Source organism: Perognathus longimembris, chromosome 10 (genome assembly GCF_023159225.1).
Source record: "Perognathus longimembris pacificus isolate PPM17 chromosome 10, ASM2315922v1, whole genome shotgun sequence".
NCBI lineage: Eukaryota > Metazoa > Chordata > Mammalia > Rodentia > Heteromyidae > Perognathus > Perognathus longimembris.
The window spans coordinates 36,354,821-36,369,414 of NC_063170.1; the positions used below are offsets into that span (position 1 = coordinate 36,354,821).

The 14,594-nt window shown below is 43.0% G+C and overlaps 1 protein-coding gene across 5 annotated transcripts in view; it reads right to left on the minus strand.

The window, feature by feature from the left end:
* Positions 1–14,594, minus strand: part of Cacna1d (calcium voltage-gated channel subunit alpha1 D) — a 329,930-nt gene that overhangs the window by 36,304 nt on the left and 279,032 nt on the right. For all 5 annotated transcript variants that reach the window (XM_048355818.1, XM_048355817.1, XM_048355821.1 and 2 more), the window contains 7 exons: positions 10,118–10,246; positions 5,204–5,269; positions 3,110–3,201; positions 2,142–2,301; positions 1,502–1,629; positions 1,281–1,377; positions 114–216 (listed from right to left, as the gene is read on the minus strand). In XM_048355818.1, coding sequence (XP_048211775.1) covers positions 114–216; positions 1,281–1,377; positions 1,502–1,629; positions 2,142–2,301; positions 3,110–3,201; positions 5,204–5,269; positions 10,118–10,246 — 775 coding nt within the window. The remainder of the gene's footprint in view (positions 1–113; positions 217–1,280; positions 1,378–1,501; positions 1,630–2,141; positions 2,302–3,109; positions 3,202–5,203; positions 5,270–10,117; positions 10,247–14,594) is intronic.

Genomic DNA, 14,594 nt, shown 5'->3' on the forward strand with positions numbered 1-14,594 from the left:
CTCATTTCATTCATCACTTTCCCCAGGGTCTCCCATTCGCTGAGGCAAACTCCAGATGGAGGCAGTGTGTCCCCCTCCCTCTACTTCCTGTCCGTCCTCTGGGGAATACTCACCTTCAGTCTTGATCTTGAGAGCCGTTCGGACCAAAGCAAATAAGGTTGCATTAAACATGACTGTCCCATCACTATTGAGAGGCATGTTCATGGCAACTAATCTCTGTAAGCAGAAAGAAAAGTTCCTTAGGGGAAGGCAAATGCTTGATGACAGCCACATTCCTCTCTAATTTATTCTGTCTATCCCTCATGCCATCTCTAGTCAACCTTCCATTGAACTTACAACCATTTCTCAACTAGGGTTTTAGAGAGCATGGTTCCATAGAGAAATGACAAAAGCAGAATGGGAGAACTAGATATATCTTGGATGAAGCCTCACCCTGATGTCTCAGGAAAAGAGCCCTAGAAGAAGCCATGGCATAGGACACGTCACCATGTCTACCACTGCCCAAGCAAGGATATGGGTGCTCCTGTCACTCTTCCTTCTCCTCGCTCAGCCACGTGGTCTTCCTGTTCTACTTACTCAGTAGACCTTCAAGTTGCCTGCTCCTCTCTCTTCTCACTCCCACTGGCCTCATTCAGGCTCTCCTGGTTGGTCCCCTCCTCAAGTCTCCTACTCCACACAAATGGATTCAGTTCTCTCAGATGGAAACCTGAGACCCGCATTTCTTCTTCCCTCATCTCCCAGTTTCCCACAGGATTTAGTGGGGCACAGGTCACAACTAGACTCAGCTTGTGTCTGGGCCCCACTGCCACTTCTTCCTATGTTCTAGTCAAGTGGTGACCTGATACTCTGCTATTGGCTTGTTTTTAAAAGGTCCATTCTCCTGCTTCTGTCTGGGTTCTGAGCTCCCCCACTGTAAAGCACTTTCTGCCTCTGACCAACTCCCACACCTGCTTTTGTTTGTTTGTATTTTACAGTGCTGGAGGTCAAGTCTAGGACCTTGTGCTAAGTAAGCACCTATCACTGAGCTATATCCCTAGCCCCTGTGACACCTCCTCTGGATTCAAATATCCCACCACACATCCAATGAATAATTACAGGATTCTTCTTCCTCTTCTTGTTCCTGACAGGTTCCCTAACAGTTGAGGGAACCTCAAGGGCAGAAGCCACATATCATTTATTTCTGAGTTCTCAGCATCTCACAGAAGGTCTAGCTGAGTGTTATTCAGTGAGTGTCTGTTGCACTAAACGGTGAGCTCCTGCACTGAGGTTACCATACAAACCTTGCATGCTACTCTATGTGGGCACAATTTCCCAAATCCCAGAGGAGGCTGGATCCGTCGGAGCAAAGTGACCACATCGAGGTGTTTTATTCTTCCCCTGAAAGCAAAGCACAGCATGAAGTTAAGGGGAGCTTTTTGTCCACCTCTCCTTCCACAAAAGTCACAGCCGACATTCTAAAACAGCCCACAGAAGAGTCCATCTGGATTCTTTTTCCACCTACTTTGCCTCAGGATCATATTCTGACCATATTCGTTTGAATTCATCTAAATGGTGGGGCCCCAGAATAGACCAGTCCCGGGTCAGATAATCAAAATTGTCCATGATGACAGCCACAAACAGATTGATGATCTGAAAAAGGAAATCAGAAGGAAGCAGTTTTAGCAATGGGAGGATAGACTGCTTAGACTTGACTGTCTGCCTTGTAACATGGGCATGAGCTTTTTGAACCAATGTCTTTTAGTACCCCAAAAGGATCATAAATATTCTCCTTTTGGTGATAATGTTTAAGAAAAGGGCAGGTTTCTAGCTTTCCAAAATGGCTCGGTATACTCCCAAGAGGGGGCTGGTGGGTACATTGGCTGGTGCTCTGAAGCATACTACGGTCTTATAATTTATTGCTGCCAGCTAAATTTTAGAAAGGAACCAGAAGCCCTAAGCAGTTGGGATGACTGGCAGTGCTCTTAGCCTATCAGTGAGTACTCAATTCCTATTCACAGCCAAGGTGGTAGGTATGTGTGATGAAATACCATCCAGACTTCCCAGTGGGGGCCAGGGTGCCAACCATCCCACAGCAATTTGAAAAGATACATCACTGACCGAATCCCTGTAAACAGAGGACAGGCACTACTGTGACTGCTTACCAGAAATGCACAGAGCATGTAAAAGCTGATGAAATAAACAATGGCAAAGTTGCTCCCACATGTATATTCCTCTCCAGGGCTGTAATCTGACTCAGGATCACAGAGCTTTCCTGGGAGGCAGGCCAGCATGATCTCCTGCCAGGCCTCACCTGTTGCACATCTTTTAAGATTAACAAAGGAAATGATTTTAATGAGAGAAAGGGGGATAGACGATTAGGAATTTTGGGGAGGAAGGTGTGTTATTTTCATGATTACTTTGGTTGCGCTAAGGTTTCAATTCAGTTTGCTAGGCAGGAATACTACTACTTGAGCTATGTCCCCAGTGAAGGAACTTCTTAATTAGAACCAAACCTAAGTAAGTACTTTGAGAGACCCTGGCTTATAAGAATCATTTCATGCAAGTACGTCAGTTCTTTCGCATATATGGGTTTTTTTCTATCTTCTCTACTTCAAACATTCATATTATAATTGTTTACTGACTACTCTTGATTAAGTTTGTTGAAAGCAAGGAGTTGGAGACCACCTCACTTGTGTAAGATATCACAAGAAATATACTCACTGCCCTATTATGTAACTGTACCCCTTTTGCATAACACCTAAAAAAATTTTTAAACTGTGCATCTTAGGTTATCCCCTATTGGCTGCACTAAAGGTCTCCATGTTTCTGCTTAATTTCTGTCCTTCTAGTTGTGTTTTGGTGCCCTTTCTCACATATAAGCATTTATCCTAAAATTTTCTTGGTGGTCTAGGTAGCTTTACTAAGTCCCCACATGAACAAATCTTAAGTCAGTCACAATTGAACAGTGTTGTTGAAATGCTAGGTCTCTGCTTAAGAATACAAAGCAAATAAACACAATAGCCTATGGTGCTGACTGGGGAAGGCATACTGCTTTGGTAATAAACATCCTCTGTCACTCTGAATTCAGAGTGGACTAGCACTGCCTGTCCAGGGGCCCAAATTCAGTCACCTGAAGAGCAGCAACACTGCCTGGGGAAACGTCTGGAAGTTGTTGTTCCTATTGATCTGGTTGTTATCTCTCATGGCAACTTTTCCAAACATCTAGGTAGAAAAGTTATTAGAAAAAATAAAATAAGAAGAGATTTCATCATTGCCATAGTTTGGATCTCAAAGGCTCATGTGTTTAAAGGCTTGATTCTTAGGGCAGCACTGTTGAGAGGTGGTGGAAACTATAAGAGGCAGAGCCTAAAGGGAGGTCCTTGGGTTACTGGGGGCAAGGGGCAGTGGAGAAGGTTGTGCCCACAAAGGGGATTTTTGGGATGCTGGTCCTTTCTCTTTTTGCTTCCTGGTCATGAGGTCAGCAATTGTGTTCCACCATAAGCTTCTGCCACGATGGACTGCCTTGACAGATTAGAACTGGACACTCCAGAACTGTGAGCTAAAGAAAACCTTTTTTCTTTATAATTGTGTCTAGTATTTCACTATAGTAATGAAGGTTAACTAACACATTCATTTTTTTTGAAAGTAAAATTCTTATGTGAATTTAGAATAAATTATGGTTGGATCAGCACTAAATGGGGATTTCAGGATACCTGGCACCTCGTTCATTCAACAAAGATCTGGGTATAGCCAGTTGTCAGGAAGTATGTTAAACACATGACACACGGTGCTCTAGACAGGTGCATTCTTACATCAAGGAGTTCTCTGCTCTAAAGAAAAGCTACAAAGGTAATAAAACAGTGGCAACCTTGCACAATGAGTGGTGGAATGGTTCAGATCCAGCTGGGAAGGAGGGCACAGGTTTATCTACCCAAAGCTAGGAAGTTGAGGGTCAACAGAGTGAAGAGTGCAAAGAGTAATCGAGGTGGAGGGGAGAAGCAGAGCTGACAGAGCACATATATCCTGGAGGATGAACGGATGACTGGTGATCAGACAGAAGAGCAATGGGGCTGGAGACAAAGGTAGAGCTCGTGAACCTCATCGCAGAGTGGGCTTTACCTCTGAGGCAATGGACATGAGAAAAGAGCCTGATGCCTTATGCCTCATGCCTGACAAAAGTCTGCTGGGAAAATCTGGAGTGGGGTCTGCAATGTGGTTTTCATCTCCCTGAGATACTTTTTAAAAAAATATGAGAATATTGTTGTCATATAAGACCCTTTTCGGCACATAGCTCAATTACAAGGGCTCAAGTATGATGAATCTTGTTTTATAACTCCTAATACTATTCCCAGAGTCCTGCAAGTACTTCTGTGCTCTCAGGATAGAAAATAAACACCACCATCTCTCTGCTCCTGGAATTACTTCACCTTCCTCTCTTATCTTTCCCTCATCAGTGGAGAATTTGTAAGGAGAAACAGAGCTCTAGAGACATATGCTACCCTCTAATTCCCTCTACTCACAGAGGCTCTCTGTCCTCAACTCAGCTGCCCACATGGCATTAGGACCCAGCTGTTAATGAGGTCAAATCCCTCTACAGCCCCAGGAAGACTGGAGGAGCATGCTGCAGCCACTCAGCCTGTTCGCCAGGGTCACAGAAGAGCCTGGTTTCATGACTCTCTTGCAAAAGTAAGCCACTGAAGGTACCAAAGTAGGTCCACTTCAGTCTTAACCTAGCATCTGTAAACACTGTTTCAAGTGAGAGTCCTACTTGTAACAAAGAGTAAGTCTTTGAAATATCAACTGTTTTGCATTACTAAGTGCCTCCTGAGTAACATCAGTGCAGAAAATACAACACCCACATTGACAATTAGGGCTTCCTCTAGTGTGGCATTTCTTTTTCTATCAGTTCTCCTATGGCACACTATAACTAAAATCAACTATGGGTTTTCTCCAAAGGTAAATTCTCCCAAGACACAGGTGGGGCAGAAATGTGAAGATGACACAGATTTTCTTGCAGATTCTTAACATCACTGCATTCTTCTGGGCCTGGTCTTTCCCTATTCTCAGGAACTCTATCTTTCTAACCTAAAGGGCCACAACTGTCTCATTGCCATCTCTTTAAACCAAACCCTTCTCTCTATTTTACCTAGCTAAGATACATCTTGATACAGATTGAGAGCTAACCAGCCAAAGGGTCCCTGAGGGAAAGGCAGGTGACACTCACCTGCATGCCGATGACTGCATATATAAAGAAGAGCATGGCGATTAGGAGGGCAACATATGGGAGTGCCTGCAAGAGAAGAGGCACTTGAGTTGGCACTGGACACCTTCCCTGGCCACTGCTTAGCAGCTTTCCATGTGGAAAGACCCACATGGGACACACACTTCTTTTCTTTTCCATGTTATAGCAAAGGGACATGGGGGGTGAGGAAGAACTTCTTCAATCCCAGCCCAGTACAACTGCTTTAGTCCTCCATACCTACCACCTGCATGCCTAGTATTTCTTTTTTTTTTTTTCAAATACAACTTAAAATAGAGTTTAATGCTATAGCACAGGAGGGGGAAAAAGCATGATTATTTGTGGGAAGAACATTATTAAAAGCTCAAGTCCCAAACATGAATTATACAAAAGACAGATTATGTTACTTGAAAAAAAACTTAAAAGATTTCTGAATTTTGCTTTTGGGAATTATAAAATGTTATTTTATGGAAAGTGAGATGAAGTACAGTATTATCATTGTTATTGCTATTTTCTATACAAGATTTTTTTTAAAAAAAACCTCCCTTTGCAATACCTTTTCAATCTGAGCAGCATTGGGATTTTTTTCCCTTGTTAATAAGTACATGCATGTTCCAAGCCTATAATTTTTCTGCAACTACTCATTTGATCCAATTCCATAATTGAATTTTTCAGAAGATTCCTTATTTTCTGATTGGATTGTGATTTTTCACTGGAAAGTATCACAAATGCTGCTCATCTCCTAGTTAGTATTGGCTTGATTATATGACAGCTCATTCCAGCAGCCTTTAGGTCTGACATATCTTATATAACATCATCTGCATTATTATTATTTACTATTATTATATATATAGCAGCCATTTGATAAGCATATAGGAATAGTTAAATAATCATCAGATAATCAAATCTAACATACTCTGAAGGGTAAATTAATTTAAGAAAAAAACATTACTATTACTAACACCACGATTGTACAACCAGTTTTACAACTTTTTACAACTTTTAGTTACTAAATCTGATTTTTGTGTATACTTTTCAAATCTTTCTTTCATGCAGTCTCTTAAAATAAAAATGCGCAAGTCCAGCTTGATCAGTTTTTCAGTAGTTTTCCAGCCTTTCTTGGTTACTTAAAAGAAAAAAGGAAGAAAGGAAAGGAAAAGAAGAAGAAAACAGTCCACTTAAAGAAATCTCCCTGCTGAAACTGGTTTCTTATACACCACACATGACTAGGCTATCACCATAGGAAGAAAGTGGGCTGCTTTTGTTCTTTCTTCGTTTTCTTCCCCCTTACAGGAACGCCCTTTTGGTTTAAGGCAATGAACATTCCTCCTCCACTGTGTGTCCATTTAGCAGATGCATATGTATTGTAATGGTTTTCCAGGATTAATTCTTTGAAGTTGCAATCTTCGTTGCAGTTTTCCTTCCGTGTTCATTGCAAGATAGTATTCGCTTTCCACCCCTTTGATTGCCACAATTCCAACTGCCACTGTCCTGATTTCCATGATATCCTTGCGCCAGCCAGGGCTCTAAACACCAGACAGCAGGAGGAAGCCTCGGAGCCAGACTCCGAAATAAGAACTGGGAAGTCCCTAGTATTTCTATGTTGCAGGCAGGATGTGCTTTCCATGGACATTAACAATTTGCTAGCCCTAAACATCTTCCACACAGTCAGTGGATTTTGAGTTTATGATTGGAATTCTTTTGTGAAATTATAATTGGTAAAACCATTCTAAAACCTGAACATTTTGGTTGTATCCACTTGTTCTTGTAGGCATGTCTGAGTGAGTTGCAGGCCACCTTGCAGAAAAGTGTCATTATATAAAATAATCTTGCCTCTGCTAAAATGTTTCCTTCTGGTGAAGTCTTATGAGTGGAATGACTGAGCTGGAGCTGTTACTGTAGGATGCAAAACATCTTTTAAAATGATTACCTGAGTGCTGGGAATATGGCCTAGTGGCAAGAGTGTTTGCCTCATATACATGAAGCCCTGGGTTTGATTCCCCAGCACCACATATATAGAAAATGGCCATAAATGGTGCTGTGGCTCAAGTGGGAGAGTGCTAGCCTTGAGCAAAAAGAAGCCAGGGACAGTGCTCAGGCCCTGAGTCCAAGCCTAGGACTGGCAAAAAAAAAAAAAAAAAAAAAGATTACCTGAAAAACTATAAAGTTAAGGGCCAGGCCAGGGAAGACAAGGAGCTGTCTAGGTTCCTACTAAGTCTGAGCTTCCTTTAGGAGTACAAATACGTGTGTCTGACCAGACCCTAATCCTTTTATCCATTGTTCCTCCATAGCTTTCCTCCCTCATAACTTGTGATAAACAAGTCCATGTAGAGTTAGCGTTGTTAGCTTCACTCCAAGCACTCACACTTAATGCTTTCCTTTCTCCTCTATCCAAGAAATCTCATCAGGGGCTGGGAATATGGCCTAGTGGCAAGAGTGCCTGCCTCATATACATGAGGCCCTGGGTTCGATTCCCCAGCACCACATATACAGAAAATGGCCAGAAATGGCACTGTGGCTCAAGTGGCAGAGTGCTAGCCTTGAGCAAAAAGAAGCCAGGGACAGTGCTCAGGCCCTGAGTCCAAGCCCCAGGACTGGCAAAAAAAAAAAAAAAAAAAAAAAAAGAAATCTCATCAGAAGCAGTGGCTAGCAGACTTACAGTCCACTCTGCTGTGGATCTATGATGGCCAGCATGGGGCCACAGCTCCATCCCCACAGCTGAGTTGTTTAACAGAGTCCCACAAGGCTAAAATCTCTGCCACACTTCTCTGGGTTTTCTTCCTAGATTACCAAGTATTAAAAATACTTTTCTTGGCAGAAGCATATATTTCTACCATTATATGCATGGGTAGTGAAATCCATTAAAGATGGTAAAAAGGGGGAGTGAGAGGGATAATAAAAAGTAATAAAAAGTACTAGGGTGACTAGTACCAAAATACATTATGTGCATATATGGAAATACCACAACAAAATTCTCTTGTGCAATTAATACAGGCCAATTTAAAAATAATAAGACATAAAGAATTTCATTGGCACAGTTTCTCAGTGTGAACTCTGTTATAACTTCCATATTTACCAAATATTTTTAAAATTTTTGCTAGATAGTTCATGTCTGTAATCCAGCTACTTAGGAGATGGAGATTGGCAAGACTGTTCTGAGGCCAGGATGGGAAAATTTTTCTCAAACCTCTCAAAGTTCTCAAACGAGCCAGGTGTGATTGTTTATGTCTGCAATCCCACCTGTACAGGGATGCACAAGTAGGATCTTCTGGGTGGCCAGTCATGGGGCTTGAACTCAGGGCCTGAGTACTGTCCCTGTCTTCTTTTTGCTTAACACTAGCACTCTACCACTTGAGCCAAAGCATTACTTCTGGCTTTTTCTTTATATGTGGTTCTGAGAAATTGAACCCAGGGCTTCATGTATGCAAGGCAAGCACTCTGCCACTAGGCCATATTCCTAGCCCAGTAGGAGGATTTTTGTCTGAGGAAAGTTGGGTCCAAGGCTGGCATATGTAAAACACAGACTATCTAAAACAGAACGGCTGGAGGTGTAGCTCAAGTGGCAGAGCACTTGCCAAACAACCATAAAGCCCTGAGTTCAAACCCTAGCATTGTAAAATAAATTTAATAACTTCTTTAAAAAGTATAAGATTATTGCAGGATTCTATTCTTCCAGCAGCTCATTACAAGTTTTGGTATTTCTCATGAATAATTATAGTGTTGAGGGATTTCATGGCTCACCTAGACTAAGGGTCATAGGCTCAGAGGCCTGCTCTATCCTGCCTCTCACAGAGCTGCACTCACCAGACCTCCAACCCCAGAAGGACTGTGATTTCCCTTCTCCTCCCCTTTACCTGTTAAAATCCTACTCATTTTGAATAAATTCTTACTGGGATGTTAACACCCAGAGGTGGTGAACGGTAAGTTGGGACTTTATCTTTGGGTAACTTCATTTATTCACATAAACATTTATGATATTTCAATGAAACACAGTCAAGTAATAAAGAAGGTACATGGCTCACATCCCAATGTTTGTGCATAGCTACAAACCTCCACATGAGTGAACCTTTTTATTTTCCCCAGTCCTAGGGCTTGAACTTGGAGTCTAGGTGCTATCCCTGAGCTTTTTTTGCTCAAGGATGACACAAAACTACTTGAGCCACAGCTCCACTTCTAGCTTTTTGGTGGTTAAATGGAGATAAAAGTCTCACAGACTTTCCTGCCCAGCTAGCTTTGAACCATGATCCTCAGATCCAGCCTCCTGAGTAACTAGTTATATAGACATGAGCTATCGATGCCCAGCAGGTGTACCTTTTAATAATAATCTTACTCCTTATACTCAATAGATTTTGTCCCTAAGACTAGAATATCTGGGGTACAGTATTAGAAGTACATTTGGTTATGTACAAGAATAGACTAGAACTAGGCTGCACCAGCCTGAGGAATCACAGTTGAAAAATGAAGCCCGGCTTATGCTTGAATGTCCTGAACTCTGATCCTGCCAGGAACTGAGTAATCCATAGACTGGTGATGGTGCTGTGGCCAGGTAGCATGTCTTGTGTGTAACTAGACTAGCTATCAGAACTGTTGTAGCTGGAGAAAGAGAAGCCACCCTCAAGAGATGATATTGGTTTCCAGAGAGTCTGTGGGAATATTCCTTCTTTTACACACAACCTCCCCTGCATCCAGAGGCACTGAGGCAGAGACTCACATCTCTTTTCCATCTGGGAATTGTTGCAGATCTCTGAGCTACAGGACCTTATTGCTGTCTCCCTAGCATTCCATATCCTCTACTACCTTAGGTCCACATGGTGGTCTTGTCCTGGGTGTTCCAGGAGAGGGGACAACTGACTTACACATGATCTTCAAAGACAAATAGATCCTAATCACAGCTCTTACCTGAAAGGACTTAATGAATGTCCACAGCAATGTCCGGATGCCTTCCCCCCTGCTGAGAAGCTTCACCAATCGCATCACTCGGAAAAGACGGAAAAAGGTGATGGAGATTCTATTGCTCTCTTCAGAGTTCTGAAGGGTTATCATGGAGAAGTCAAACCCAATGGAAAGTAGAACATGCAACACTTTCAGAAAAACAGCAACAGATGCAAAGGTGACAGAGGTAAGAACTGAAGATGTGTTTCTAGGGCCTTTTCACCTTAAAAAGCATGATATGAAAGGAAAAGTTACATGCTAACAACACAGGATTTGGAAAACTATGTCCACACAACACATGCATGTCCACGTGTTCTACTGTGTTAGAGGAGAACGCTGGGCTGGTCAAGAGTACTGGACATTGATGATGAATGCAAACCACTGCAGACACTGTTCTGGAAGGACAATCATGGAGAATACAGAAAAAACCAGTGGAAAACTTGACATGGTCAAATAAACTCAAGGAAAAAGCCCAGCCCCTGGGGACTAGTCACTGATCTTACCCCAGGTGTAGCAGTTGGGACAGGGACATTTTCACTTTCAGTTGGCTTTAAGAAATCAAAGATTAAAAATGTATTAATGAGGTAGGAAGGAAGCAGTGGTTCAGGAGAATACCTCCCCACCCCCATTAAAAAGTGTGTGATTAGTGAATCACATCTGCTCCCTCTCTGAGAGATTCCAGGAGCTCTGACTGGAGATAGATTTCATGGAAGGCAGCCATTGACATGGACACATGTCTTGTTCACATCCAGTAATGGATGTGATGTCTGATCACCTCTGCTTCTCTGAGCTTAGTTGGAGAAGCTGATGGCTCTACAGCAGGCCTCCTAGCCCAGAGAAACTGCACCACTCCAGCTGTAAGGCTAACGGATGCCATATTTGTGGTTCCTTTGTTTACTCCACAGCTTCCAGGCCAGAAAAATCTCAGGTGTGCAGGACTTTGGAAGAAACACATGGGACCAGCTTGCCTGGTGCCTCAGCAGCTCTACCCATGCAGGTCTAGCAGAGCCCATGTTGTCTGGGCCCCAGGATGCAGACTCTGATGATTGGTACTCATCTTCCCCCTGAAGGTGAAGGGGCCTTGCCTCATTCCACTCTGTGCCCAGTATGGTACTACTAGGTACTGTGGTTTGTTTTTTTTAATGTACAGATTGTTGGGTGTCAGTGACTCATGCCTATAATCCTTGCTACTCAGGAGGCTGAGACCTGAGGATTGCAGTTTGAAGCCATTTGGGGCAAGAAAGTCTGTGAGACTCTTATCTTCACTTAACAGCCGCCCCCCCCCTCGAAAAAAAAAGGCTCAAAGTGGAGCTGTGGCTCAGGTGGTAGAATGCTAACCTTGAGCATAAAAGCTCAAGGTGGTGAGTTTAAGCCCTAGGATAAGCACAAAAAATAAAAATGTCAAAGATATTGGAGAGACACTCTTACCAATAGCAGGAAACATCTCTAAAACTAAACAGTAATGGGAAACTGAACCCAAACTGAGACTGGTACCCTGTGTGCTGCAGTGCTAACCCACTGCAGCAACTGGTCTACCTCGAAACTGACAGGGAAGAAAGAGGCCTATCTGGTAGAAGGCTTTCAAAAAGACTTTAAGCATAGCACCACTGTCCAACTACAGAGTGGATGTGCACATTGCCATGACGGCCTTCTCCCCTGGGGAAGAAGGGCTTAATTCTGAAACTGCCTCTAAGACCAAACACAAAATTCTATAAAGCTCCTAGAAAATAGGAGGTTGTGTACATCAGAGATTATGATTTGGCAATGTGACTGTGAACCCCAAAATAGGTCCTGAAGGTCAGAAAGGACTCCCTGTTCCACCTGATGCTTAGAATGGCTTATCAAGTCCAGGGCTGCTGTTTCTTGTTTTTCTCTTGTTTGATATCATTTCAAAAGAAACATTCTTAAAGAGAGAGATAAGGTTTTTTTAAACCGAAGACATTAAGAAACAAAGTTTCCTAACGCTCTCATTGTCTGTACATTATTCTCTCTAAGGGCCATGCAGAGGAAGATTTCACTCTTTTGCTGTGTGCGTGCATGTGTGTGAATGTGCCAGCATGCGTGCCTCTGCTTGCCTATGTTCAGGAGACCAGAGAGCGCAGAAGGTAAAGCACTCTATAGTCACATTATTGAAATGCCCCTAATGTGTGTGGAAGCCACAGAGCATGGGAGGTCTGCTGGCTGATAAGGCACGCTTTCTGGCCACTGCCTCCTGCTTGTTCAGACCACTGATGACTCCATTCCTTCAGGTAGGTGCAAACTGGTAGTGTTTATCTTTTTTTTTTTTTTTTTTTACCAATATTGTTGAAATAGGATCAATCATGAACTATTAAAATTCAAACTCTCATAAAACAGAGAGGAGGAGGGGACAGCATTTGTGGAGGGACAAGGCAGTACAACATACAAGAGAAGAAAGAAAGAACAGCACACCAGGCATCATGCAACCCCAAGGTGGCCTGCAACACCCCCACCCCTCACCACACACCAGTGGGCAGGGAGGACTGCTTCAAGGGACAATGTGGCTGGTGGCACTAGGGGACAGTATAAGTTGCCAAAATATCTGCCAAACTGGAAGGAATCTGAGGATGGTTTTGGTGAAATTACAAATGTCAGTCTGATGAAAAGGACAGCCAGCTCATTCTAGAGTATGCCTGTACTTCTGGAATTGTAAAAGCTCCAGGGTGATTTTCCTGTGCTCTCAGAACTGATGAAAATGTCAGTCTTAAGCCCATGGTAAAGCTGAGCTAAGTATTCAGCTGGCTGTCTACATCAATTACATAGTAGGGTCACTAGGAAACCCCATTCAGGCTGGGTGATGGTGGCTGCTGAGAACTGGAGGATCTTGATTCAAGATCATCTGAGACAAAAAAAAATCTGTAAGATTCCACCTCCAATTAACCAACAAAAAGCTGGGCAAGAGGAATCAACATGGTTCAAGTGGTAGGGCACCAGCCATAAGCAAGCAAGCTGAGTGAGCATGAGGTCCTGAGTTTAAAACTTTTTACCAGCAAAAAGAAAAGAAAAGAAAAGAAAAGCCCACTCAGCTGTTTCAAGTGAGCAATGACTTCTTCTGGAATTTTAAAAGCTTCCAAGTGATTCTCCTGTGACTCCAGTGCTGAGAATGTTGGTCCTAGGCAGTACCTGGATGTAAAGAGGTGAAACTCCATCCCCTTAAGTGACAGAGGGGGTAGGGACAAAGGCAGCTGGTGGAGAACTCAAGTGAGCTGATGCTATGGGATCACTGGAAGGTCATTCCTTGAGGACATGAGGTTGGGGAAGGACTTGCTCTTCAGACAGTTTCCCAGGAAAGGCCTCGAAGGGCTGGGTGATCAGTTTTCAAAAGGGGGAATTCTACTGTCAATTCAGGCTTCAGAACACACCTCAAAAGTTTCTTCCAGCCCTGAATGGTCATAATCCCCAGCCTATTTCTGGGAAAGAACTAAAATGTGGAAGTAGGAGATGAACTACAGCCACACATTCCGAAAAGAAGTGGGGTAAGGCTGTAGAGACTTGGTTGAAGCTGGGTCCCTGACAGTTCAGGGCAATTCCTAGGGCCTGGGGCTGAGTTCCCATTGCCTTGTTTATATTCTTTGATAAGGAATAGCAAGGCTGACATGGTTTCTAGACAAGTATGTGTTCTTTCAGCCAATAATACTGATCTAAACAATCACTAACTAAATGTCACTGACAACCATCTCTGGGTCAGAAAAATATGTTGCTGGGTAATTTTGTCAACCAAGGAACAGGTAGGCAACAGAGAGGGAGCAAAAGCCTACTAGTGATGCAATATTTGAGCGGCTTGGTGATGCTCTGACCAAATGTGAAGGAGGCAAGTCCACGAGAGCCATCCAGCCATGAATAAGCAGGGAGTTGGGGGTGCGTGTGGAGGGGACAGCAGGATGGAGAGGAGTGGGTGAGCATGCAAGCAGGACAATGCAAAGGCCATCCAAAATGTTCTTGTAAAGAATACAAATGCAGACCTAATATCTCATTTCCAGGACAGACACTTCATCCTTGAAGCCTATGTTGGCAAGTCACAGAGCCAATGTGACTGACCAAGAAGGCCGGAGTTTAGGGCCTGGCCAGAGACAACAATGTGTGGGGAAGGAAAACAATTTAGATGACCATGACTGATCCTTAGCAAGTCCTGTGAAACACAGTGGAAAAATCAGAGGTGGGAAAGCCCAAACCAAGTATACAGTCTCTAGAAGTTCATTTGCTTTAATGACTTCACCGTATATATATTTATATATACTTGCCGCTACAATTTTCTAAAAATAAAACCAACATGAAAATCAATTAGGTAACAGAAAAGAAAAGATCAACACTCTGGGAAAGAGAGTATAGTAGGTTAAACATTGCAAAAAAAAAAAAAAAAAGATGACATATGGCAACTAAATCCAGCCAGCAAAAGACCACAGGTCCTTTTGTGCTCAGTGGCCCC